The following is a 27,650-nucleotide window of genomic DNA, read 5'->3' on the forward strand; positions in this document are numbered from 1 at the left end:
GTTGTCTGCCTTCAGAGAGTGGCTGGCGAGAGTATCTCAGAAGCAGTTTCTGAAGAAGGGGATGGTGGCCCCCAAATAACTCTGATGAAAGAATTTGGAACTTTAGTGACCTCCTCTCTTTTTGTCAAGTAAACTGTATCCATTCTTCTAGGTGCAATACTTCGTCTGAGGTTAAGCTGAAATGAAATAACCATGGAAAACTGTCAGAGAACAATGCTGAGTACTCTTCCCGGCCTAGTGCAACAGTGTCACACCCCACACTCATTGGTGTCATTTTGCCCATCAGGGCTGAGCTACTTATCTACATCCGTTGAGAGGATTATTTTCTCTGTTCTAGTTCTTGGTAAATACTCAGACCCTAAGGGAAATTCAAATTATCCTGGATTAACCACATACACTCAGAGGAGCTAATGACTGAAAACTGTCCCTTGTTTGTTGCAAATACCAAAGACCTAGAAAAAGAAGTCTTCCAGGGCTCCTAATGTAGAAATTCCTTTTAGGATTTTAAGGCCACAAGTAACAGAGTCCTAAAGCAGTAGATTTTATCACACTGTTTCAAAAAATAGCTATGTAATTCAACTGCAGTTACTCCTTAAGAGGAAATCAGCAAAGACTTAGAATGAAAGAGAGAAGGGAATCTCAACATGAAATTAATCAAAATAAAAGTCATTCTTAAGCTTTTTTCTTAATCAAAATCAAGTGAATTTTTTAAAGCTGATTAAATTTAATGTATGTAGGTTGAAAGGAAAAAATGTATCATAATTGGCCATAGTCCTCAGCAAAGGCTGAAAAGGGCAAAAGCAAGATGAAGGAAAAAAATGATGAATCAAGCCAATTTCCATTATCCGATTTTATTAGTACTGACCCATGGGTGGTACAGCACACACAAACCACAAATAGTTTCAAATTCCTCAGTAGAAACCAGGCTACTCCTGGAGCAGCCCAGATTTGTGGATCTTGCCTGATACCAGTTCAGGGTAGCTAACTTGATGTGGCATGTCCCACTTAGACATAGATCTTTGAGATCAACCATTGTCAGCCAGAGCTATATTTGGTCCCGTCTGGAACAGAATGAAATTTCTAAATAATGCCTGGATTTAATTCTTCCTGCAAAGCACCTTCTGTGCAGTAATTAACTAGAGTCAGATCAGATTTTCTAAAGTTTGCTCAAGCTAGATCTGCCTCTCTGGAATTTGGTGTGTCCAGCAGTACACAAGTCAAGTTGATCCCTTTTTTCATAATGCTTGTCCTACCTGCTTCCTTTACTATCTCCCAAATTTACCCCCGATCAGTTGAGAGCTGACTATTGTTTAAAACAACTTCCTCAGTTTAGGCTTCTTTCTCTGATATAGCTACTAGATTAGGGTTCTCAACATACTCCTGTTTGACAGTTCATTCTCCAGCTAAAAAAATCTTTATTGGCTCATCATAATATAAATAACAAAATCTAGACCCCTTAGCCTGGTGTTTAAAGCTGTCTACCTCCAACCTGCAACTTCAACTCTATGTCACATCCCTCATCCTAAATCCAAGCTCCTTACCTCCAAGTATTTGCTTGCATTGTGTCTGCCACTCAGCCATTCCCTCGTTCAGATGTAGTTACTGAGCATCTATGTGCCGTGTGGTGGTCTAGGTGCTGCATATACTGCAGTGAATAAGGCTGACACACTCCCTCCTCTCATGGAACCCGTGCTCTCGTTCTAGGAGACAATAGATAGATAGGTGATATTTCAAATGTCAGAAATTAGGACAAGTGTAAAAAGGTGATGGAGTGGAATGCAGACACCCTTTCAACTCTCATAGCCCTACCTGGCTCTGTAATTTATGTAGCACTCATGACAGGCTGTTTTGGTTTTTGTGGCTTTAGTTACACACTCTTGGGCAGATCACCCTTGATGCAGGTATTGACCCTACTACTCACTGCCTCGGTGACTATGGGCAAGTTTCTTTTCTCTTTCTCAGTTTAGCTGTCTCTAAAATGAGGATAATGTCATTATTCTGTTCTTAAGGTTGTCTTGAGCATTCTGTAGTGTCTGTAAAATGCTCAGCACTGATTCTGGCGCGTGTGTGTACATGTGTGCATGCGTGTGTATAACATATAATGAGCCTTGTTTATCATTGTCATTTTTGTTTGGGTGAGGTAAATTTTAAATAATATAAATATTTGTACTGATAGAGAGATAACTTTTAAACCAGAATATCATTACAGTCCTGTAATGTCCTGTACATTATTATAATGTATAATTGAATTATACATTATTGTTTCCTTACAGTCTACTTAATTGCAAACCAGAAGGAGGGTACAAGCTGGTAGCCTCTAGGAGCAACCATACACTTCTGAGTTCAGTTGTGTTAACTGTTTCTTTCATATTCAATTTGATAGTACAAAAATATTTTACATATACATTATATATTAGTTATTTCTCCTAAACACTAAGTCCCTAAGTTTCAAGCAAATACGATGTGGAAATAGATTAGAATTAACTGAGATCATAGGAATTTTTTGACATTTTATTTTACATAAATTTGTACCCAAATGCTACAGATTCAACTTACTAATAAAGTTTTCTTAAGCAATTAACACTATTACGTAATGGGCCTTCCCACTCTAGTAAACAGTACTACTGGCTTTGTTACCTGTTGAAATTTATATGCATAGTTGCTGGTAGCTGCAGTAATAGTAACTGTTTCTGGTGCACACCTGTAGTCCCAGCTACTGAGGAGCCTGAGGTGGGAGGATCACTTAAGCCCATGTGTTTGAGGCTACAGTGTGCCACTGATTTGAGCTGTATTTTTAAAGGAATTATTTTAGGCTGTGAATGGTCAGCATTTATATTTCCATAATACTTAATGTATTTTAACACTGAAAAATTTTCTTATAATAATACAGTTAAGGTTTCTATTTTTGCAAAATGTAAAAAAAAAAAAAAAAAAAAAAAAAAAAAACAACAAAAAAAACCCAACACTTGCTTTAGCAGTGTGATGGTGAAGTCCGCAACAGATGAGTATAGATGCTGTAGTTGTTTACAGGGCCTGAGACCCAGCAGAGAGTTCAGTGGAACGATGGGGAATGTTAGCTATTGAAATACTTACATTCCTTGGAATTCAAGATATCCAAGGATTAATGAGTGCTATAAGTCAAATTATAATTAAAGGTTCAAATCCAAAGGTGCTGGCAGCATTGTCTGCTTTTAGCAGATCTGAGTATTGAAAGCTGGGTTCAAATGTAGGTTGTCATTTGCCTGCCATCCTCCTAGAAGTCAGTTTACTTCTCTGACCCTTAGAAAGTTCTCATTTCAAAATTAAAATATGTAAATCATGGGTTTTGTGATATTATATAAAGCTAATCACTTAACCTAGTGCCTGATAATCATAAGCACTCAATAATTATTTGCTGACTTCAAACTATACTACAAGTCTACAGTAACCAAAACAGCATGGTACTGGTACCAAAACAGAGATATAGACCAATGGAATGGAACAGAGCCCTCAGAAATAATACCACATGTCTACAACCATCTGATCTTTGACAAACCAAGAAATGGGGAAAGGATTCCCTATTTAATAAATGATGCTGAGAAAACTGGCTAGCCATAAGTAGAAAGCTGAAACTGGATCCCTTCCTTATACCTTATACAAAAATTAATTCAAGATGGATTAGAGACTTAAATGTTAGACCTAAAACTATAAAAACCCTAGAAGAAAACCTAGGCAATACCATTCAGGACATAGGCATGGGCAAGGACTTCATGTCTAAAACACCAAAAGCAATCGCAACAAAAACTAAAATTGACAAATGGGATCTAATTAAACTAAAGAGCTTCTGCACAGCAAAAGAAACTACCATCAGAGTGGACAGGCAACCTACAGAATGGGAGAAAATTTTTGCAATCTACTCATCTGACAAAGGGCTAAAATAAGAACCTATAAAGAACTCAATCAAATTTACAAGAAAAAAACACCCCATCAAAAAGTGGGCAAAGGATATGAGCAGACACTTCTCAAAAGAAGACATTCATACAGCCAACAGACACGAAAAAATGCTCATCATCACTCACCATCAGAGAAATGCAAGTCAAAACCACAATGAGATACCATCCCACACCAGTTAGATTGGCGATCATTAAAAAGTCAGGAAAGAACAGGTGCTGGAGAGGATGTGAAGAAATAGGAACACTTTTACACTGTTGGTGGGACTGTAAGCTAGTTCAACCATTGTGGAAGACAGTGTGGTGATTCCTCAAGGATCTAAAACTAGAAATACCATTTGACGCAGCCATCCCATTACTGGGTATATACCCAAAGGATTATAAATCATGCTGCTATAAAGACACATGCACATGTATGTTTACTGTGGCACTATTCACAATAGCAAAGACTTGGAACCAACCCAAATGTCCATCAATAACAGACTGGATTAAGAAAATGTGGCACATATACACCATGGAATACTATGCAGCCATGAAAAAGGATGAATTCATGTCCTTTGTAGGGACATGGATGCAGCTGGAAACCATCATTCTCAGCAAACTATCACAAGAACAGAAAACCAAATACCGCATGTTCTCACTCATAGGTGGGAATTGAACAATGAGAACACTTGGACACGGGAAGGGGAACATCACACACTGGGGCCTGTTGTTGGGTGGGGGAAGGAGGGAGGGATAGCATTAGGAGATATACCTAATATAAATGACGAGTTAATGGGTGCAGCACACCAACATGGCACATGTGTACATATGTAACCTGCACGTTGTACACATGTACCTTAAAACATAAAGTGTAATAAAAAACAAACAAAAAGAATGGAATAAAACAAGCTGATTGTCTTGGACCTCAGGGTTTCAAAAAGGGATTCTATTCAAGCCTGTGATTTTCAATCCTGGCTGCATACTAGAAGCACTGGAAAGCTTTAAAACAATCCTAATGCTAAGGCCCCATCACAGACTATTTGAGTCATATTCTCTGAAAGTAAGGTCTAGACATTAGTGTTTTTCAAAAGCTCCACAGGTGTTTCTAACATTCAGCCAGGGTCTTTGCCATCTGACAACCATGTTTGTGCAGTTATCTATCTTGCCCTAGTTGAGTATGCTCTGAAATGCCCTTGAATGTATCTCCTCCTTTACCTTGTGTTGCCTTGGGTTCACACCAAGGCTGTACTCTATCACCTGAACAGTGTGCATCTGTTTTGCTTCCCATTGTGTTCTGGGTACTCTGAAGGGTTTTGTATAGACTTCTACCATCCAGTATGGTCGCTATTAACCACATGTGGCTAGTGAACACTCACGTTGTCGCTAGTCTGTACTCACATGAGCTGTAACTGCAATAGATACATGGGATTTTGAAGAGTTAATATAAAAAAAGCTAAAATATCTTGATTTTTATATTGGTGACATGTTGAAATGATAATATTCTAGGTATCTTGAATTAAAATATATGATTAAAATTGTTTTCACCTGGTTTTATATTTTTCTAATATGGCTTTAAAAATATTAAGTTATGTATGTGACTTACACATTTCTATTGACTAGCTCTGGTCTAGAAACTACATTTCTTGCATCATGAATTCATTTATGTGCATTTCATTTGTTCAGTCACATATAAAAGCACTTTCAAGCAGTATATGAAATGACTGCTGTTGCCAAACCAACCAGAACAGAGACTTTAAGGACTGTCATTGTATTCTCCTAGTCTGGTAGGCAGTCATAACTTCTGTTAGGTGGTTTGAAATGTTTGCAGGTGCTTCATGATTTTCTTTGAGCAGTCCTGAGGCTGGGACAAAAGATGGAACATCTTTGGGCTGGAAATCTGTGGAATGTTCCCCACGACGAGATCCTATTTTCTTTCTGAGACTTTCTGCATTTCATCCTTTAAAGTGGTAATAGCTATGGACAACATTCAGGAAGCAGTGATCTTTGCCAGTGAGTTGTGTGACTTTGACAGCAAGCTGAGTTTGGAAAATGTGTTGACTTTGCCCCAGCTGTGTGATTTGTGGGCAGCTCTGAGCATTCATTAAACTTTCTAAGTCCCTGAAGTCATATAGAACTCTCCAGTTCTATTTTGGATCACATCAACAATTTCTCCTCTGGCCTGACATGAGCACATGGGGCATGTCCATTCAAAGGGAGTTCATGTGAAAGTTACAGTGGCTTTCCAATGAGCTGGTGATGATGCTGTCTGCTGTATTCCCAGCCACTCTGCTGGGGTTGCTACTGTAATGGTTCAGTGAGTAACTGATGTTTACCTACAGAGTCTGTAAATAAATTCCCATTCTTGGTATTGAACATATTAAAATTGCCATGTAATCTTTGTAGCTTATTCTGTCTACTCTGCTTAAAGGCAGAGAAGGATTTGCAAATATGATTACATTTTCAAAATGAAAGTGTTTCTTTTATGGTTGTGTACAAACAATTCTTTATCATTTGCCTACTAAGTTTAACACACTCTAACAGACCAGCATAAATTTAGGCAGAGCAGGGAATATTTCTAACTAGAAAACTGGGCTTTCAGGCAGCTAACTCTGCATGGATGAATTCCAAGTTTTATCTACTTTGCTGTTCGGACCAGGGGATGGTAAAACAGTGTATGAGGAAAGTTTCTTACCATCTTTTACTTGGTGTGAGAAAATTAGCATTGCTGGTCCCAGTTTGCCTTTTTCTGCTTGCTCTTTAGTGGGAAAGTGTTAATTTTGAAACTGCATCTGTAAATTTTACTTATGTGAATTTTGTGCTCTGCTGGAGTTTCTATGTGTAGGCCTGGAGTCTGTCTGGAGCACAGCAGGCAAAGCAGTTGGGTGTGGCTGAACATGGGAGTGTGTGGAGAGTGGGCAGAGTGAGGGTGGAAGGGGCAGGGCAGCAGCTCCTGGGGACTCCTCGGAGTGTACTGCTAAGTAACTGGCACTCTACATTTAAGAATTTTGGGGCGGGCATGGTGGTAATGGTGGTATGATCACATTAATAGTTTTGAAATGTCATACAACCTCTATGGTAGCCAAGTAGAGGATGAAATTGAAGGGAGTGAAATTGCAGGCCTGGAGACATACTGGAAGCTGTTGCAATAATTGAGGCAAGAAATAGAGAGGGCCGAGACATAGCAGAGGCATGGGAGGAGAGAAGGGATTGGATCTGAAAGAGTCTGAAAAGGATGAATTGATTGATAGGATTTAGACCTGGCACTTATGTCCAGAAAGTTTCCCCAAGTGCAGGAGAGGAGTGGGATTGTGGGGTCATTGGGAATGTGGGGGGAAAGCAGATTGGGAGGAAAAGATGCTCTGTTTGGGGTCTTCAGAGGCAGAGTGCTGAGGTCAAGAAGGCAGAGATGGCAGGACCATAGTGGTGTGGAAATGCCTAATGAGGCAAGTGCAGGTCTGTTTGCTGTAGAAAAAATTTGCTCAATGACTTTCTCTCAGAATCTGAAAAATATCTACCTTTAATCAAATAAGAAATATATCATTCAGAAAATGGCAACTACAAAAAGCTTCTCAGAGAATAAGGTGCAAGTGAATCTGCTTAGAATACACAAGTATTCTCACTGGAGTGCGATATGATGATGGGAGGGGTGGGCCAGAGACTGGTCATTCTTGCCCATCAAACCTATATTAACCTGAAGAAAGAGAGTCTGGCAAATGTCCAGGTGCCCATCAAGATGCAGACTAGGATCACCTCTTTTAAAGATGCCTTTGAACCTCTCTAGCTGCCTCTGCCCACCAAGGGGTGCAACTGGCCTTGCTGTCTCCCCTGGGCTTCAGATGTTGCTTGTCATACTAGTCTGTGTTTTCCCTCAGTACCCTTCATTGTTATGGTCTTTCCTAATAGACTGTTGGTTTTTCTGAGAGCAGGAAGCATTGTATCTTCATTTTGTTCCGTGCAGCTTTTGGAATGTGTATCTGGTGTATCTAGCACAGAATGAAGTGTTCAGTAAATACAAGAAACTTATAGAAAGGGTAGTGAAGTGGAAAGAGCAATAACCAGGACAGAAGAAAAGGGACCTGATACTAACCCTGCTACTATCAGTTGTTTGACGTGGGGCAGGCCAGTTTTTCTGGGCCATGGTATTCTGATAAGCAAAGGAAGAGATTTAGAGATTTAGTGAGAATCTGGAAAGTCCATAAATGGTCCTTCAGAGGTCCCTGGATTTCTTGATATTCGATGCAGACTTTGTGTGTGTGTGTGTGTGTGTGTGTGTGTGTAAATAGTGGGTTTAATTTTTTGAGTAAATGAGTGAGAGCTTTCATCATACTCTCAAAGGGATCTATAACTTAAAATAATGAATCACCACTGAATAAAACATGGTATCTTTAGAATTTCTGTATAGGATAGAGTTGTGGGGCCTGGGCATAGGCATTCAGCTAAAGGACTTGTCTGGAAATTGCTGTGAACAAACACACCCTAGTTACACAGATTTTTGTGTTTATTTGGAGTAGAGAGGTGTGGCTTCTCTGAGCCCATCCTGTGTACTATCCCTTCTTAGAATTCTTTCAGTTCTATGTGAGGTCACACTCACATTTTGTTTTCTGAAGTACTTTATGAAGACCAAATCTGACTTTACCGATGATGATGAGGCTGATGACAATGACAACAAAGGTGATGATGACGTTAGGAAATAGCAGCAGAAGTATAAGACGTTCTTCTGTGTGCATATATCTGTCTGTCTGTCACCTCTTTAACTCTGAAAATAAACTTGTTTGATAAGTGATGTTTTAATTGTAATTTCTTAGGTAAGGGAACGAAGGCACAGAGCATTGATCATCTTAACTCCCATCCTTACCTAGCTAGTAAGAGATGGAGCTGGTATTTGAACCCAGAAAATCTGACTTCTGAGCCTGCACTTCTAATCGCGCCAGTATATGACTTTTTTTAAAAGGAAGTTCTTGTTCTCTGTAGTTTCACTTTTGAAGATGCAAAAAATAGTAAGTATAGAATAATTCTTAAATTTACAATTGTAACCAAGGACAGCACAAACTATAATTTGGATCCATTTAAGCTATATAGATACTCTACTCTCTTGAACAATGGAAATGCATTTCCCATAGTTTACAGTTTTCCTGACATAGAAATGTTTTGTTGATCTTATCTGGCTGTACTTCTTTGCTTTGCCCATAGAGGAGGTGCTAAGGACATTTTTCAACAGCATCCCACAGATCAAAGCAACAAGCAGGTGCTTCAGGAAATCTCTAAGATGTGTTGCTGGAAGTGACACTAAGCTGCAGTGTGTCCTAATGGGGGTAATTTACTGTGTGAAATTAGAGTTTCAAAGAAAATTACAATAATGAGTTCTGTTGATTTCCTAGGAGAGTTAAGGTGAAACATGTTGTTACTCTGAAATTTACCATCTGGTCTGGTTTAGAATTAGGCTTCATTGTCAGAGAACCTCATGTCTGGGATGCCCGGGTAGTACCAAGTCTCTGGGATGCCTCTGGCTTGACTTGCAGCTGACCTGGTCTACAGATTATGCTTCTGCCTGAATTTCTCCACCCAGCACTCTCATGCCCACACTCCCGGTTTCCTCTTCCGGGGCCCAAGTTTTTCTCCACAACCCCACAGGGTACTTGCTCTGAGCCTTCAGGAACCAGGATGCAGCATCTGTGCCTTGAGCCTCTGCTGCTAGATGGCGACCTAATGCTGTAGGGATGTGGTGCTGTGGACCCCTTCTTGAACCCCTAAGCTCATCTTGCATTTGGGGCTCAAGCATGCAGCTGCGTGATTGCCCTTGCAGAGCCCACCTCCCTGCAAGTACCTTTTCCCTCGGAATTCCTTCTGAACCCAGGTTGTTGTTATTGAACCCAGCCTTTCCATTTGGGTCTGGTTTGGGTTAAGAGGTGAAACTTCAGAATAGAGAACTCAAGAAGATAAATCCATAATTGATTAGCAACTTTTTGGCAGACCTGCATGTTGGTCTCATGGCTTCCTCTGGTTACTATGGCTGTAGCTTTCTTAACGCAGGACCTTAAAAGTAGCTATAACATACTGCTCCTGCATAGATGACTTATTTTAATTACAGTAACATCAACAGCACTGATATGCTAGAGAGGCAGAGTGGACATTTGCCGGAATGTCTCATGAAGAGAATAGTTTAAAATGGGTAGTTTTATCAGTGTACAGTATCACCATTCTGTCTTCAAAAACTGTTTTATTTTGTGGTTTTTAAATTGACTAAGGGACGATAAAAATAAAGAGCTTAAACAAAATAAAAATCATCATTGGTTGAAAATGTTTCATAGGGGAACATGTCAGTATGTTTGTTGGCTCTCGGTTTGAGTAAATAAACAACACTTTCTCATATTTAATGTTTAATTTTCACAATGGATTCTTCAATTATTTATTCATTCCCCACTTGTGCCAGGTTGAACCCTTTACATATCTGGACACCTATTATCCCTAATCTTTAAAACAATTTAGCAAGGTATTACTCTTTTATTTGTTTGAGCCAGAAATATTTTTTTGTGTTAAGTGGTTGCTGTGAGCCTGGCTGTGAACTAGGTGATGGAAATACAACAGTGAAGAATCACTTTTATTTTCCTGCCCTTAAGGAATTTTCCATTGTCAGATTGAAAGACCAACGAACAGATCACTGGCACGGCTTATGTTTTTATATACTCTTCAGGGGTGTCTAAATTTATGCATATATTTTTCATATTGAAGCAATATTTATGTAAATATATTGAATATCATGCCTTTGGTCCTAGTCATTTAAAAGTCTTTCATACAGCAATACCTGCACGTAATTGAAAAGATCTTTGGCAAGAAAAATAATTGCAGATTTTGCAGAAAAAATGTTGAAAAAGCTCATTGGCAAGAGAATGGCTAAATCATTGCTATTTATATACACTGAAATGTTACATAGCACTAAAATGAATAAAGTAGATGTATACATATGACATGACTCTGCTTTATTGTTAATGACAAAAGCATGCTATAGAAAAATCTGTATAGTAGGAATACATCACTTAATAAAGCAAAGGAAAAAAGAAAAATTATGCCAGAGTCACACCAGATTTTTAGCTGTGGTCCTGTTTAGGCAGAAGAGAGAGGAGTTGTGTGGAGGGGCATATTTTATGTATTACTGTGTTATTTCAGTCTGACAAAGTAAACATGTATTCCTTTGAAAAATAATTTTTTTTTTCTTTGAGACAGAGTCTCGCTCTGTCGCCCAGGCTGGAGTGCAGTGGCACAATCTTGGCTCACTGCAAGCTCCGCCTCCCGGGTTCACACCATTCTTCTGCCTCAACCTCCCAAGTAGTTGGGACTACAGGTGCCCACCACCATGCCCGGCTAATTTTTTTTTTTTTTGTATTTTTAGTAGAAACGAGGTTTCACCGTGTTAACCAGGATGGTCTCAATCTCCTGACCTCATGAGCCAACTGCCTCAGCCTCCCAAAGTACTGGGATTACAGGTGTGAGCCACCAAGCCTGGCCTGAAATATTTTTAAAAGCCAATAAATTTTCATTTCAAATGAGGTGATAGATGCTACAGCAGAGTTATGTCCGGGGTCCTATAGGGACACAAATGGGACACAGACCAGGGGCCGGAGAAGGCTCCCTGGAGGAGTGGGTGGCCTTACTTGGTTCAGGATGGTACGTGTCCACCATGTAGAAGACACAGAGAGAACAAAGGCTTCTCGCTCGCAAGCATCCTGGAGGCTTTCCCGGTAGGCGACCTTGGGGGTGGCCACCTCCAGAGCCTTAACAGCTTGCCCAGGTCATCCTGGGTTCTTCTTCCTTTAGCCCTCACACAGCGTCAGCTACTATTCCTGAACGCTCCTCTCCTTTCCACTACTTGCCTGTCTCTCCTGTAGCCATCTTGGTTCCAGTGCCTCACTTCTCACTTGGATGGCTGAGACAGCCCCCTCGGTTGGTCTCCTGGCCCCTTGTCTGTTCCCTATGTCCTCTTACCCCCGTCTACCCTTCACTTTACTTTAAAAATGCAGTTTTGACCCTGTGATTGTCCTTCCCACACTTTCTCAATGGTCCTTCCTAGCTTCTGGAATGTAAGCCACCCTTCTAACACAGGTTTGCAGAGCCCTTTGTCTACCTTTCCCACCTGCCTCACAAAATAGCTCTTATTTGTGTTATCCAGGATCATTTTCATTTCTTGACAGCTGCCACTCTTCTTACTCACCAAGGGATAGACAAAGGGAAAGAAAGAAAATTCATGACATGGATTTCCTCTAGTTGATTGTTGGCCTATTGACTTCCAGATATTCTTACTAGCTATGTCTGTTTCTGGGAGTTAATGTACCTCAGAATTTCCTATTGTTTTGTGGTAACAAGTTAGAAATTAATACATTGCAGGAAAATAGTCTTCTTAGTGTCCTTAGATATGTTTTCTTTTGTAAAGGTTCTTGAATGGGTGTTTCCAATGACAAGTCAGAATCCCCACAAAGAGGATTTAAGAATCTGGCATTAGTTTGTATACTTGTCTATTCCAGATCCGGATACTCTCCGCCTTTATAGAATACACATTGTTCTAAAAACACCACATTGACTAAACAGTCTTTATTTGCTTTGGCTAAATGTAGAGTTAACGGATGGACTCAATGTACGATAGGATAGACCCAAAACTGAGTGCCAGTTCTCAGACTCACTTTAGGATATACTGCATGCTGTCTTTCCATTCCTCCTTATCTGCTGAATTTGTATATTTGTTATTTCTCTATTAGTGAATAGTAATAAATAACCCCTGTTAAGCAGAAAATGGGAGTTGGTCTCAGTTTGTTGATTTTCAGAAATGTTTGTCCTTATAAAACACATTCAGGGCTAAACTAATAGACTATCATCTGGCTCCCTCTAGTGGACACTCATGAAAAAAATCAAGCTATAATTTTCTGAGAGAGGCGGTGTGTAGGGGAGGGGTTGTTATTGTTCTGGTTGTTGGTGGGGGAAAAGGAATAGAAAATGCATTCTAATTTTGTAGATACATCGTAGTTATTGTAGAAAATATCCCTAAGGAGTAAAATGCATTGCTATATAAAATATGTAATAGAATAGTAATAATAAAAGACATAGCTGTAGTACTGCTATTGCTATTTTTCTTGTTATTAAGTAGTGATATATGCTGGGATCACAGTGTAAACTAAAATCAGAGGCAGATTTCACCCCATAGCTTTCTAATAGTGATATATTAGGATAAGATGTATGCTAAAGTAAAGCAATGTAGTTAATTCAAGGGTCTGGATACTGTACTGATTATTCCAGAACCTCCCCAAAGTTAGACTTTTTGCCTAATAGTGAATAATCTTGGTATTTTAGCAAGCAACTATTTTTATTTTGAATTAGCGAATTTTGATAAATGTGTTAGTATTCATTCTTGATCTTCTGAATTTACGAACTCACTGACAATGCTTTGTCTTTATTATGGGGAATTAAGGGATATCAAGTTTTATCTGATTGGTTGTGTATGTTTTGACATTAGATGTTCAACATAGTTAACCAGGAAGAAACTGCATGAAGGGTTTCAATTGTATTTCCCTTTTCTTTTTCTAGTGTCACAGCAGGGGGCTAGAGTTAGAATATAGAATTTTGGGGTCTGTAAATTAGCTCATCTAGTCACCATGTCCTTTGCTTCTTTCGAACCCTTTGGAACCATCCTAAAGAGTGTTGCTCCCTTCTGTTTTGTTTGTGTAACAAATTTTCTTAATTTTTTAAAAAATTAACAAATAAAAATTGTATGTTTTGATCTTGTGTAACATGTTGGTTTGAAATATGTATACATTGTGGAATGGTTAACTGGAGCTAATGAACATATGCATTACATCACATATTTTTTATTGTAATAAGAACATTTAAAATGTACCCTTTTTGCAGTTTTTAAGAATGCAATACATTATCATCTATATGTAATTCAATTAAGTATTATCTTTGTATAATAACTTTATTTTACATGGTAATAAAAATTCACATTTACTGAGTTAAGCATATGATGGGCATGATTGCATTTAATTATTTCTGTGACTCCATGAAGCAGTTAGCTATTGTCTGCATTTTACAAAGGCTTGTAAAGGTGAGCATAGCTGAAAACTCGTGAGTCAGGGTTCCAAGTATTCTTACTCCAAAGCCAGGAGTTTCTAACTACAACCATATATATATGGTACCACTTCCTGAAGTGGGTGAGATATAAGTGTATGTGTGGCTAGTACTCTCATGAACCTTCTACAGAGTGCTGGAGACTTCATTTTTATGTTCCTGTCTCTGAAGTAAGGAATTAGATTACCTTAATTTGGAAACAGATTTTTGCCTTTTCTCGTTTTTTACTATCGTTCTGAATAAGCCTTATGGTAGAACCTCTTTAAGTTTTGTTTGTTAAAATTTTGAGAGTTAGGATGCATTATATCTATTATCTTAAAAATAGACTTTATGGCCAGGCATGGTGGCTCACACCTGTAATCCCAGCACTTTGGGAGGCCAAGGCAGGTGGATCACTTGAGGCCAGGTGTCCGAGATCAGCCTGGCCAACATAGTGAAACCCCATCTCTACTAAAAATACGAACATTGGCCAGGCATGGTCATGTGTGCCTGTAATCCCAGCTACTAGAGAGGCTGAGGCATGACAATCGCTTGAACCTGGGAGGCAGAGGTTGTAGTGAGCCAAGATGGCACCACTGTACTCCAGCCTGGGCAACAGAGTGAGACTCTGTCTCAAAAAAGAAATAAACAAGAACAAACTTGATGAGAAAAATACATTTTAGATAAATGGCTTTCTCACTAAGTCTTTGAAAGAGACAATCTTAGGACAAAAGATTGAAGGAAGGGTGAAGTTGCTAGCAGGGCACATTTAACATTTAGGTTTAGGTACTGAAGATCTTTATAAGGAATCTTTGAAGCAGAATTAAGGTTAATTTAGAAAACTTTTTCTGAAAACACTCAGAATTAAATTAAGGCAATTTCCTTAAAGTTGGTGATTAAACAGAATAGCTACTATTTAAATAGTTTACGTGCTAGCTTATTGAATCCTCACGATAATGTAGTGATTGTTAATAATCTACCTATTATTGTAGGCATTACCTAGATGATGAAACAAAAGCTCAGAGAAGTTAAGTATTTTGCCCAAAGGTACCTGGCCAATAAATGGTAAACTGAGAATTTAGACTCAGGTGGTCTGGCCCAAGAGCCCACCCACACTCTCACCTGCTTTGCTATATAGCAGGACTGTCCAACAGAACTTTCTGTGATGATGGAAATTTTTTATCACTGTGTAGTTCATTACAGTGGCCCACATGTGTGTGGCTACTGAACGCTTAAAATGTGGCTAGTGCAACTGCAGAACTGGGATTTTTGTTTTTAAAATTTAAATTAATTTAAATAGCCTCATGTGGTTAGTGGGTACTATACTGGAGAATACAGCTTTCCAGAATCTTTCAGATTCTGTAAAAGTAGAGAGAGAAGTTGCTTGGGGTCACCCAGGCTAACTTTGTGTTATACTCATAAAGAATCTGGAACTCAAATGGGTTAGTAATCTGCTTAAAGTAATAAAGAAAGGAACAAAATTATAATCTAGATGTTTATACTTCCCAATCACTGCCCTTCTCATTCTGGACGTCTTTGACATCTGCAAATTTATGTTTCTGCTGCTATGGTTAATATTAGATTGAAAAAGTTTTGGAAAAAGAAATCTTATCTTTTCTGAACTACATGTCTAATTAGTATTTTCCTCTTTTCTCAGGTTATAGAAACATTATCACGACTTTCTCGAACACCTATAGCTTTGGCCACAGGAATCAGGTAAGCTCTGTTTTCATTGTTCATGTGTCCCACTGAGTTCAGTATAATGATTCATTATTAAATGGTTACTATTTGTGAAGCACCTTGCACACAGGTACTATGTCTCATTCATGAAGAGTGCCTGGTATTAAGTATCCCGTACACATTTGAAATTAATTGAATAACGCATTGGCTAAACATTGTTCTAAATTCACAGGTGACTGTCACTGGTGTGGTTCTTTTTTTTTTTTTTTTTTTTAACTTTCCTCTAACATTTCTGTACATATGATTCATTGAAGTAGACACAAATGCTTAAGTAAATAAATATTTTAAAAGATGTTGTAATTTGTTTTTTCCTATGGAGTAGAACATAATAACTCATAGCTTTTAGGAGTTTAAGAAATAATCAGACAAGTATAAAACATGTGTACAAGAATGTGTATTGAAAGTTCAGTAGTAAATTAAAAACCTGGACGTAAATTGGTTAAATATAGTATGGCATCTCCTTGCAATGGAGTATTATGCAGTTGATAAGCATAAAAATATAGATGTGTATGTTGTGTTGAGCCTTTTCTGTTTCAGATATTACATACTTAAGTTAGATCAGTCAGTGAAGATGTATTGTATAAGTAACATGAGGAAATAAGGAAAAATAGTCTCTACACAGCCAGGATTCATGGAAATGGAATGGATTTGTTTTTTACCTTCTTTATGCAGTGCTCCATATTTCTGTCTCTAGCCATCACAGTCATTTTTCTGGGTCCAGCTCACATTCACATTCTAAGGGAGAGGGTCCAAGCAAGACTTAGCGGGATTCTCTGCACTGGCTACAAAGCACAGTGAGCTCAGGGAAGATGCCCTGCTGGTACCGGACCTTTCTCAGAAATGGGCCATGAATTTGGCAGCTTTCTATGTGTGTGGTCTGTCAGCTGGATAAGTGTTCAACTCCTTCTAATTTGCTCTTCAGTACGTTCATACCTTCCATGTGAATATGTATTTTATGTTATTATATGTAAACATTTTTTAAAAGCATCACATTTTTATGTATTCTCAACTCTGAAAAAATGTAAGTCAGAAGATTTTTCTCCTTTTTAATTTTTCTCTATATTTTCTACGATGAACTTGCATAGTAGAATGTGCCTTAATTTGTAAAAAATGATTTTGAGACTACATTTCTCACACGCTGATTGACTTGAAAAACCTAGTCTCCTCAAATGTCTTCAGTATTAAATTAATCCATAAGTCAATGTGAAACTCTGCTTTTTAATATAACTAGTAATTATTTAAAGCTTATTTATTATTTTGATGGATCCTCTTGTTTTAATGAAACATGTGATACGCTGGCTGCCTGAAAAGAGTAGAATTTTTGGCACAGTATACTTCCTGTGATTTGTTAGACATAAATTAGGGCGGTATACCGGTGTTATGAACAGAGGACATAGTACCATGATGCAAACAGGGAAGCCACACAGTGGGAATAGGAGATACATTAAAGTGTGATTTTCTTGAATAGGGAACAAAGAAAACACTCTGTTCTCCCCAAGGTCTGGTTGACTCATTTGTCTAAGAAATGAAAATAAAAAATACAGCTTAAATACCCTAAAGTCTGAGCAGAAATGTCAGGGTCAATGACCATATATGTAAAGGGCACAATGTTTTTGTCTTCCACTAGTTTTCATTTACACTAGTGAACGGAGCCATGGAAGGATGATTGTTACCAAATTATTTGTTGTCAGATCCCATAACTGAAAAGAGAGGGTGCTGAAGGCAAGGGTACATGGACAGCTGTTTGTTGTCTGACTTGGGGTGCTTCAGTGGGTGAGATGACCCTGCAGGTATGTGGCAAGTGGGAGATCAGATAAGCACGTTATTATGACCCCCTGCACATGTGACTGTGGTGACCCGCTGTAATTGCTTCAGATGATTTCAGGTGGCAGGTGTTACAGCCTCCCTCGGGGAACCCCAGACACAGCCACTGAGCAGGCACTTTAGGGAAAGCCCTAGGCATTGGTAGACATGGTGACTGATCTGACCATTTTGGCATCAGACAACTTACATATTTAGCCTGATTGTTGCTCATTGACTCACGTTTTTTTTCCCCCACTTCCTAGGCCCTTCCCAACAGAAGAAAGCATTAACGATGAAGACGTCTACAAAGGCCTTCCTGATTTAATAGAGTATGTTGAACATTTTGAGGAAAATTTAGCCACTGCCAATTTATGTGTCCATTGTGGGTTTTAACTGTGGATGTTGAAGTAAGCTATCTGAAGGAGGAAAAGTGGCTTAATTCCTGATTAACCTTAAACTGGCGATGGAAAGCTTTACAAGAAAATGTACTTCAACTGGTCTTTAGTTCCTGTTTTGTGTCCGCATGAAGAATAAAGAAACTTACTCTAATGAAGTAAAATTTCAAAGTTTCTCAAAGTTATAACAGAAGTAGTAGATAAAATTGGAGTTGGACAATTAGGGAACAGTTTAAAAGAAACAGAATCTGCTGCTGGAGTTGTGGGACACACAGTGCATGCCTTACAAGTTCAAGGAAGGGAGAGATAAGTGTGGGTTGGAGCTATTCGGGATGTTTTAGTAGATGGTGTTTATTCTGAACAGAGAATCCTTTTGGGCTTTATTATTTAATAGTCAAGAGAGGCAAAAGGTCCTTGCAGCCGATTATCTTCTGCTGATTGAGTGACTTGTACCGATTACAAATAAATATAAGCGTGATCCTTACTCCTCAAGGAACTGATGACATAGATCAGGCATGTTTGCACGGAATCATAATAAGAAATAGATTATTCCCCAAAACAGATTCAAATGCTATGGAACTTCATCCATTCATTCATTGATCCTTCCTCATACACCCAACACACTGGGCTTGTCTTAGCTTTGTGACCTTTACACCTGCTATTCTTTCTGCCTATTTGACTGACCCCTCAGCATTCAAGTCTTTGCTCAGATTTCTTTCTGCAGAGAGGCCTTCTCTGACTACCCTGTCTAAAATTGCCACCACCAACTCACATTGCTGTGTTTTTACAGCATTTGCGAATGCCTGAGACAGTCTTGGTTTGCTTCATTTGTTGTGTCTCCTCATTAGAAGGTAAAGTTTTGTGAGGTGTGGGACTTTGCTTTGTTCATGGCTATATTCCTAGAACTTCACAGTGTCTGGCATATAGTAGGTACTCAATAAGTATTTGTTTTCTAAATTAACAAGTCAAAACTGCATCTAGCATCTACTGTTTGCCAGGGATTACCTGGCAATAATAATAAGAGCTTACTGAGTTTCCATTTGTATGCTAACCAGGTTATATGCACTATCTTATGTAATACCACAATATTACTAGGTTGTTATTATATCTTCACAGTTTGAAAGTGAGAAAACTGAATTTTGAAAAGTCTAGTTACTTGCTGAAGGTAATATTGCTAGTAAATTATAATCTTTGGATTTGAACTCAGACACCTCTTATTCTAGAGCGGAGTTTGTTAGTCACAGTCCCAACTTCCAGGTACACCCTGACTTGCCCCTCTCAGAGCTTTTAGTAGAAGAGCAGAGGGGGTGAGCATGCCTACTGCAGCCACACGGATGGATGGCCAGCAGCTCCTTCCAGGGTAGGTGGTCTTCAGAGTGACCTTTCAGTCTTATATTTTAATTATCTATTAAGAATAGTTTCTTATCTCTTAAAATCTCTAAGAACTCACCAATAGTAAGCAAGATAGTGCCAGTTGTTTTACTGAATTGGTTGTAGTCTTCATAAAGTGACTAAGATTATTGATAATGTACTCAGATTGTTTAAGGAAAAATGTTTAATTTCTAGTGCTGTGATACTATACACACACACACACACACACACACACACACACACACACATATTTGGTAACAGAGTCTTGCTCTGGCACCCAGGCTAGAGTGTGGTGGCATGATCTCAGCTCACTGCAACTTCTGCCTCCCGGGTTCAAGTGATTCTCCCTCCTCAGCCTCCCAAGTAGCCAGGATGACAGGTGCCTGCCACTGCGCCCAGCTAATTTTTAATTTTTAGTCGAGACGGAGTTTCACCACGTTAGCCAGGATGGTCTCGAACTCCTGACCTGGTGATCCACCCGCCTCGGTGTCCTAATGTGCTGGGACTACAGGCATGAACCACCACACCCAGCCAATATTCTTTTTTAACCCATACCAGTGGTGACTTACACCTATAAATTTTTATAGCTTCCCTGTATTGTTCTTTTCACTGATGTTATTTAGGCAGAATTGATGTCAGGATAAATCCATTGAGGATGCGTTCCTAGCTAAATTTGGAGAAAACTGAATTGGCTTCCTGAGATGCCAATTGGTTTCCTGAATTGGCTGCTCTGAGATGCCAGCCCTTGCTCTGTGAGAGGCAGTCTGCTTTAAATTTCTACTTGGTGGCTGAAGGTCCAAATGTATTTGCAGGATTTAAAAAAATTATTTATTTAATATGTCCAGACTGTTCTCCAACTCCTGGGCTCAAGCAATCTACCTACCTTGGCCTCCCAAAGTTCTAGGATAAAAGGCAAAGTAGGGTTATAAAAAAAAAAAAAAAAAAAAAAGAGCAAATGTATTATCCGTAGAAATGCTTGGTTTTGAGTTTGCCATGACAGCTTGATTTTTATTCTCAGCTTTGTTACAATTTCTATGGGTAAATATACTTAACTCTAACTTTTGGGACTGAAATCACCCAAGTGGAAGCCCTTGGAATAAATACTGGTCTGGTCCCTACTGTGGAGGCAATCATTGTTTCCTAAGTTGGAGAGAAAGCCACATGGTGGAGTGGAGAGGGCAGGTAATGACCACACTGTACAGTGTCCTTTTAGTGTCAGGGTGCCAGACATGCCCGTATGTAGGTGGCCCTAAGACAGGAAAGCTAATGTCGATTGTTGCTGATTTATTGACCATTTGAAAAATATCACAGCTTTTTTCTTTCCTGGCTCAGAAATCAGAAATTGTTGACTAAGCTATTAGCAAGAAAAGCAGCTTTAGTATAGGATTGAATAACAAAAGCCAAACAGTTCTAGACCAGTCTTGTGTGTGTGTTTGCAGTTGTGCACTTGGATGCACGCATGCACTCAGACATGCATGTCATTCTTACAGGTCTTAAAACAGAGAAAAGTCGGCCAGGTGCGGTGGCTCACGCCTGTAATCCTAAGATTTTGGGAGACTGAGGTGGGCAGATCACCTGAGGTCAGGAGTTCAAGACCCTGGCCAACATGGTGAAATCCCGTCTCTGCTAAAAATACAAAAATTAGCTGGGCATGATGGCGTGTGCCTGTAATTCCAGCTACCGAGGAGGCTGAGGCAGAAGAATCGCCGGGACCCAGGAGGCAGAGCCTGCAGTGAGCCGAGACTGCGCCACTGTACTCCAGCCTGGGCAACAGAGTGAGACTCTGTCACGCCCCTCCCCCAACAACAACAACAGCAACAACAACAACAACAACAAAAATAGAGAAAAGTCTGTGTGAATTTATGATTCATTCCTTTACTGTCATGGGAAGTAGTCAAATGTAGGGCTTCAGCAAGGTTGACTTTTTTTGCAGGGCTGGCGATATTAGGGATCAGAAGCAGGAGTGCTGGGATTAGGAGTGCCAGATAAATGAATTTCAGTCTATTTTTCTTCAGAACAGGATCCCCTCCAATGCAGAAGCTGTTTTTTCATCATTTTATATCTTAGCTCCCTCATGAACTCACCAGACCTTCCTCCTCTGATGTGGTACAGAGAATGTGCAAACCGATTTACCTGCCCTAGTGTTCTCTGGCCAGATTGCCTGCCTAAACCCCTCAGTATGGAAATTATGTCACTGCCAATATGGCTGACCATCTTCCTAGTGTCCCAAAGTAGAAAGTTCGTTCCTCTTTGTTCCTTCTCTCTCCCCTTATTCTCAGTGTTCACCAAGTCTGGTTGCTCCAGTATCCTATGTCTGTCTGTTACCTTAGTTATGGCTCTGAGATATAAAACAGATAGAGGAAGGGTCTGGTTGATGGGGGGACTGGTGGGTTTCCTCTGAATGGGCTTGAAAGAGCATGGTTTGAAAACCACTGGATTAGATGCTGATTATAACACTGCAGTAACATGCTTTTATAAGACCACTTATGACATATTAGATACAATGTAACTCTCCTATCTTCTCCATATTATACCCTTTAATACAGTTGATGAAACTAAGGTCTTGAAATACAAAAAGTGGGAGGCAGTATGATAGAGTGGGTAAAACACTCAGAGTTAAGAGAGACTCGGTTTTACATATTGGATCTGCTGGTGACTACCTGGGTTATTTTTAAAGTCAAATAGCCTTTTGGTCTTTCAACTTCCTCATCTCTTTAATGGATTAAATAATAATGCATACCTGATAATTAATGTTGGATGAATTATGTAAGATAATATATGTGAGTAATTATTTTTGTGCTTATACATTGTAACTACCCAGTAAATGGTAGCCGCCACTGGCCTCATTGTTAGATTCTCGAGTTGCTTATCATTTTACTTGTTAAGAGGGACAGAGTTGTAATGTAAACCTTTTGAACTCTTCCCACTAATTCCATTTTATTTCCTTTCTGGATTTTCTACTAAAATCCAGTAGGCTATTTGTAGCTCTTGCATTTACTGCATAATAGAAAATGACCTTATATCATATCCTTTGTTGTAGTGAAACCCTTGTGGAAGATGAGGAAGATCTCTATGACTGTGTTTATGGGGAAGATGAAGGTGGAGAAGTCTATGAGGACTTAATGAAGGCAGAGGAAGCACATCAACCCGTAGGACTTTTACTTGTTTTTAATGTTACTCTGAATATTTTATTAGGAAAGACTAATTAACATAATCATTGATGTAACCTCTGCTGGGATTTTTTTAACCTTTGCTTGCTTATAACTATGTAATTATGACTTGTTACTGCATTTGCAGACATATGCATGGCCTTTCAGGGTTCAAAACAACCATAGGGAATCTTTGGTCTAATCTTTTCATTTTGCTAGTAAGGAAACAAAGTCTGAGAGAGAAATGAAGTGCCACCCAGCTAAATAATGGCAGGGTGGTAGTAGAATAGAATTTTAGGGAATCATGAAATTATGCCCTTATAAAAGTAAATTTCTTACAACACAGGTAAATTTTTCCCTTTAAATTTGATATAAGATAAAATATATATTAAAGAGTATTTCTTCACATTTGGTAAGTGTTAATACGAGGTACCATTTTTCTTTTGTTTCATGATAAGTCTCCTGGCTTTCCTACTCATTTATAAATTTAGTTTCAGATATCATCGTAGCCAATATGAGCCCTCAAAACCTTATCTGCCATTAATATATCCAGAACATTCAGAAAGGATTACTTTGGATTATTTTCTCATTTACAATTTGAAACAACAAAATAAAAGTCAGTTGCTTAGGTTCTTAATAAATTTTTCTTGTATATTAAAGACTTTTCTTTACCAGCTGCTTGGTAATTTTTGTTTCTGCAGTGCTTTGATGAATGTGCTTAGCTCTATGTTCCTACTTTTAATAAAAGGCTGGTGGGTTGTCCAGTAGCTTCTGTGGAATGGAAACAAGTTACCTGCCTATGTTTGGGAAATAAAATGAAAGTGTGGTTTAACCATCTCATAGGCTGACAGCTCATCTGTGGCAGCATTTTCAGAACATTTTTAGGTGACTGAATATCATGTGTGCCTCCTATAATTGTTAACTGCATTGAGTGCCAGCGCATTCTTCACTGTCTCCCCCAAGGGCAGTCCTCAGTTGATGGGGTGAACAGTGATAATAATTTAGATGGACAGGACTCTTCTTGCGTACTTGGAAAAGTGCTAAGCGCTTTACACTGTTTATCTCATTTACCATTCCTTGGGGTTGGCGCTGTGATTCTCTCTGTTTCCCAGATAAGAAAATGGAGTCAGAGAAATTTAGTGATTCATTCACAGTTAGAAAAGCTAACAACAGGCCGGGCGCGGTGGCTCACACCTGTAATCCCACCACTCTGGGAGGGCGAGGTGGGCAGATCACGAGGTCAGAAGATCAAGACCATCCTGGCTAACACGGTGAAACCTTGTCTCTACTAAAAAATACAAAAAATTAGCCAGGTGTGATGGCGGACACCTGTAGTCCCAGCCACTCAGGAGGCTGAGGCAGGAGAATGGAGCGAACCCGGGAGGTGGAGCTTGCAGTGAACAGAGATGGCATCATTGTACTCCAACCTGGGCAACACAGCAAGACTCCGCCTCAAAAAAAAAAAAAAAAAAAAGAAAAGAAAAGAAAAGAAAAGCTAACAACAAAACTGGTATTGAACCCAATTCCATCAGACTCCAGAATCTTTGATTTTAGTGTTGTGCTCTACGACTTCCAATGTTAAATACTTAGTTAAAAAGTCAAGCGGTAAGATGTTAATGTTGGAAAAAATATTTGAAGGTCTTTACTTACTTTACCAAATACCCTTTTTATTGTTTTTGCAGTTATTTCTATAGCATTTGTTAAGTGTGCTGTACATTAAGGGAACAATCATACACCATTTATGGTGTTTCCAACTTTATGAACATTTTAATAAAAGATGTTTTAACTTAAAGAGAGTGTCCACATTCAGAAGCTTATTTTTTAATCATCTAAATCTTTTTCATTTACATTGTTCAACATTTTTATAAAAACAGCAAAGCTACCTCACAAATGCAGTTAGATGTCTTTCAATTATGTGTTTTATTAGAAAGGAAAGTTTAAGAAAGTCAGCAATGCTTTTGATCTCTCCTTCCTGATAGGTTAATGTATGATTTTATTAAATTACTTTATTTTGATAATTCTAACTGCAGAAATGTCCAGAAAATGATATACGAAGTTGTTGTCTAGCAGAAATTAAGCAGACAGAAGAAAAATATACAGAAACTTTGGAGTCAATAGAAAAAGTAAGTCATCAGGTATTATTTTTGATGCCCAAATACTGCCTGATATAGCTAATGTGTTAGACTCACTGTTTCTTCTGAATGTGTGTATGTGTATTATAATTTTTAGGAGAACTTTGTATTTAAAGATCTCAAAGCAGATCTACTCATTTTACAACTATTTATGGATGTCTTAGTACCTGAATGGCACTGTTTCAGGGACTAAGGATATAGTAATAAATACAAAAATATTCTGATTCTCTTGACACTTTTTTCCATGGGAGGGTTTAGAATGTAAGCAAATAAATATGCCAGATGGTCATAAGTTTTCTGAAGAAAAATAAGGTGGGAGTATAAGATAGAGAGTGATGTTGGGGAGGGCTGGTGGCATTTTATAAAGAGTGGGTGCAGAAGCCCTCTGTGACAAGATTAAGCAGGCAGCTAAGTGAACTGAGGGTGTAAGCTGTGTACATATGCCAATGAAGATAATTCCTGCGAGAGAGGCCCTCTGATTGGAAAGTGTTCAGCACGTGCTTCAAGGACAACAGCAGTCCAGTGTGACTGGAGCAGAGCAAGGCAAGGGGACTGAGCATGAGGTGGGAGAGCCGGTGGGCCACCAGGCCATGCAGGGACATTGGAAAGTGTTGTAAGCAGGAGTCACATGATTTAAGTCTTTTAAGTGATTTAAGTCTTTAACCTCTCATTCTGGCTCTTGTGAGGCAAGAGTGGTAACTAGGAGAAGAATTAGAAGAAAATTGTGTTAATCAAGATGACAGAAATGGTGGTATGGGTGGTCAGATTCTGAGTAAATTTTAAACATAGAGCCAACTGGATTGGATGATGAATTAAGTAAAGGATGTGAAAAAAAGAGAGGAGTCAAGGATGACTGGTAGGTTTTGGCATGAGCAACTGCATGAATGGTGAAGATTATACAGATGAGGAAGAACAGGCTTGGGAATCAGGAGTCTGTTGCAACCTATGAAATTTGTGATACCTATTAGACTTTGAATGGAATTCGTTGAGAAAGGTGTTAGGTATATGAATCTGGCATTAAGGGGAAAGATTGAATTGACGTATAGACCGGGCCATTATCATCACACAATGGCATTAAGGCCCTGGGACTAAGTGAGATCACCCTAGTGAATGCATGTTAGGGAAGAGATTTGAGGCCACCTCTCCAGACTCTCACATTTAGAGGTTAGGGAAAGAAGTGAAGGTATGCCAGCATTGTTTAGAAGAGTAGAAGAGTAAATTGACTAGGGAACTGTAGTAGCGCTATGTAGCATTACAGGCCCAGTTGAGTTTTGTGGTCATATTTAAAATTAGACAATCAGTAATGTCCATGCTTAACTTCTTAGATACAGTCACAAAATATGTGGCAAGCTAGACTTGATCAGGGTGTTTGTTTTTCTAGAAAAGCGCAATGGAAGAAGAGAAAGAGGATTTAGAGGGAATTGATTCATGGAATATAAACTGGATTAGGAGGGAAATGAGGACATGATGGAGGTGGGACGGTTACAGGACTGGCTGACCCAGTTCCTTGAAATTAGTGCTATGGAGCATATGAAGTTGTTGATAATGACAAGGCCTGTGAGTATGGCTATAAGGTTTAGGATTTGAGCTAGAGTGGAGCACAAGATTATTTGTGGTCAAGGAACTGAGAGACCAGTACTGGAAGGATCCTCTGCACAGATACTGAGAATGCCGAGAATGAAAGAGATACGGTAGGCCAGAAACTAAAATTCTTGAGGAATAATTCATAAATTGCACACATAGATTATTGACCTCAGCGATCTAGAATCTCCACAAAACATTAGGGAGATATTACTGTGTAAGTCTTCATATACATCTCCAAAATGTTGCCATTGTTTGCCAACTCAGACAATAGTGTTCTTTTCTTCCTTCCTTTTGGAAGCATTTGTTGTCTAAACCATTTTGTTTTATACTTTAAATGTATTAATATTAGCTTGTATTCGTGTCTTTATATATCTATTCAAGTGTGAAGTCTTTAAGTTAGAGAAAATAGTTTCTACAATTTTGGTGTTTATAATGCTGATCAACAATTGACTTTCAAAAAATATTTGTGGTTGACGAAAAACTATTATATATAGATTAGGACAAGCTATACTTAATTACTGTTTTCTTCTTCTTTCCTGGTAGTATTTCATGGCACCACTAAAAAGATTTCTGACAGCAGCAGAATTTGATTCGGTATTCATGAACATTCCTGTAAGTAAAAATATGCTAGCTAAAACTGTGGTGTACTTCAATAAAATCCTCATTTCCTTAGGGGGTTCCAGATCCCTTTTTTAACACTCTTGTAGTCTTTAAGAATATTGGCCCTATTTATTTACTTATTTCTTTATTTGTTTTTCCTGTTTTTATATCCTTATTTCTTGAAATAACTGATGTATCCTGTCTTCAACCAAAAGTCAGTCAACACGTGTGAAGAACACAAATGGAAAAATAACTTTCATGTGTTATTCTTAACTGTTTGTCATGAGGAGGTAGTCTAAACTAATCCGGGGTCCCCTTCCATCCCCACACTTCCCTGTGGAGCTCTGTTGCTCTTCCAGCCCCTCAGACCTTGTCTTGTAGATGATGTCCTCACCATATCAGTTTCCCCTACTTTCCTCCATTCCTCCACATCTTTGGCCTCTACTATTTGGTGCTTTCTACTTCCAGTTGTATCAAATGTAACTCCCATATCTGAAATAGACTACTTCCTTATGATTTACCAGACTATTTTAGTTGTAAAATTTGAGGAGATTTTTTTTGTTTACATTATGTAAGTTTCAGGGCACCTTACCAGAACCTTACAATCTTAAAAGGATATTTGCCCAGAAATCTAGAAGCAAGCTAAATGCTATGCCAAGTGAGGTAATGCTAGGCAAGATTCAAGTTCTCAGACCTCTAGGACTTGCTTTGGTTTATACACCCCCACCCCCATGCACGTGCGTCCACATACACTGATACATGTATTTAAGCTTTTACGCACAGACCTGCTTGTGTTACCTGAGCAGTTCTTTATATTTTGATTCTGTTGTGTTCTGTGTTGCTCAGTAGCAGTTGGTAAGCAATGGCATGTCATCC

The 27,650-nt window shown here is 38.8% G+C and overlaps 1 protein-coding gene across 6 annotated transcripts in view; it reads left to right on the forward strand.

The window, feature by feature from the left end:
- LOC105489209 (vav guanine nucleotide exchange factor 3) overlaps positions 1-27,650 on the forward strand; it is a 398,407-nt gene that overhangs the window by 173,343 nt on the left and 197,414 nt on the right. For 5 of the 6 annotated variants that reach the window (XM_011753898.2, XM_011753897.2, XM_071069536.1 and 2 more), the window contains exons 3-7: positions 15,658-15,716; positions 17,807-17,872; positions 22,350-22,458; positions 24,489-24,581; positions 26,718-26,786. In XM_011753898.2, the coding sequence (XP_011752200.1) occupies positions 15,658-15,716; positions 17,807-17,872; positions 22,350-22,458; positions 24,489-24,581; positions 26,718-26,786 (396 nt within the window). Of the gene's footprint in view, positions 1-8,460; positions 8,583-15,657; positions 15,717-17,806; positions 17,873-22,349; positions 22,459-24,488; positions 24,582-26,717; positions 26,787-27,650 lie in introns of those variants that run through there. The other variant, XM_011753901.3, reaches the window with a different exon arrangement.

The sequence above is a fragment of the Macaca nemestrina genome, chromosome 1 (assembly GCF_043159975.1).
Source record: "Macaca nemestrina isolate mMacNem1 chromosome 1, mMacNem.hap1, whole genome shotgun sequence".
NCBI classification, from domain to species: domain Eukaryota; kingdom Metazoa; phylum Chordata; class Mammalia; order Primates; family Cercopithecidae; genus Macaca; species Macaca nemestrina.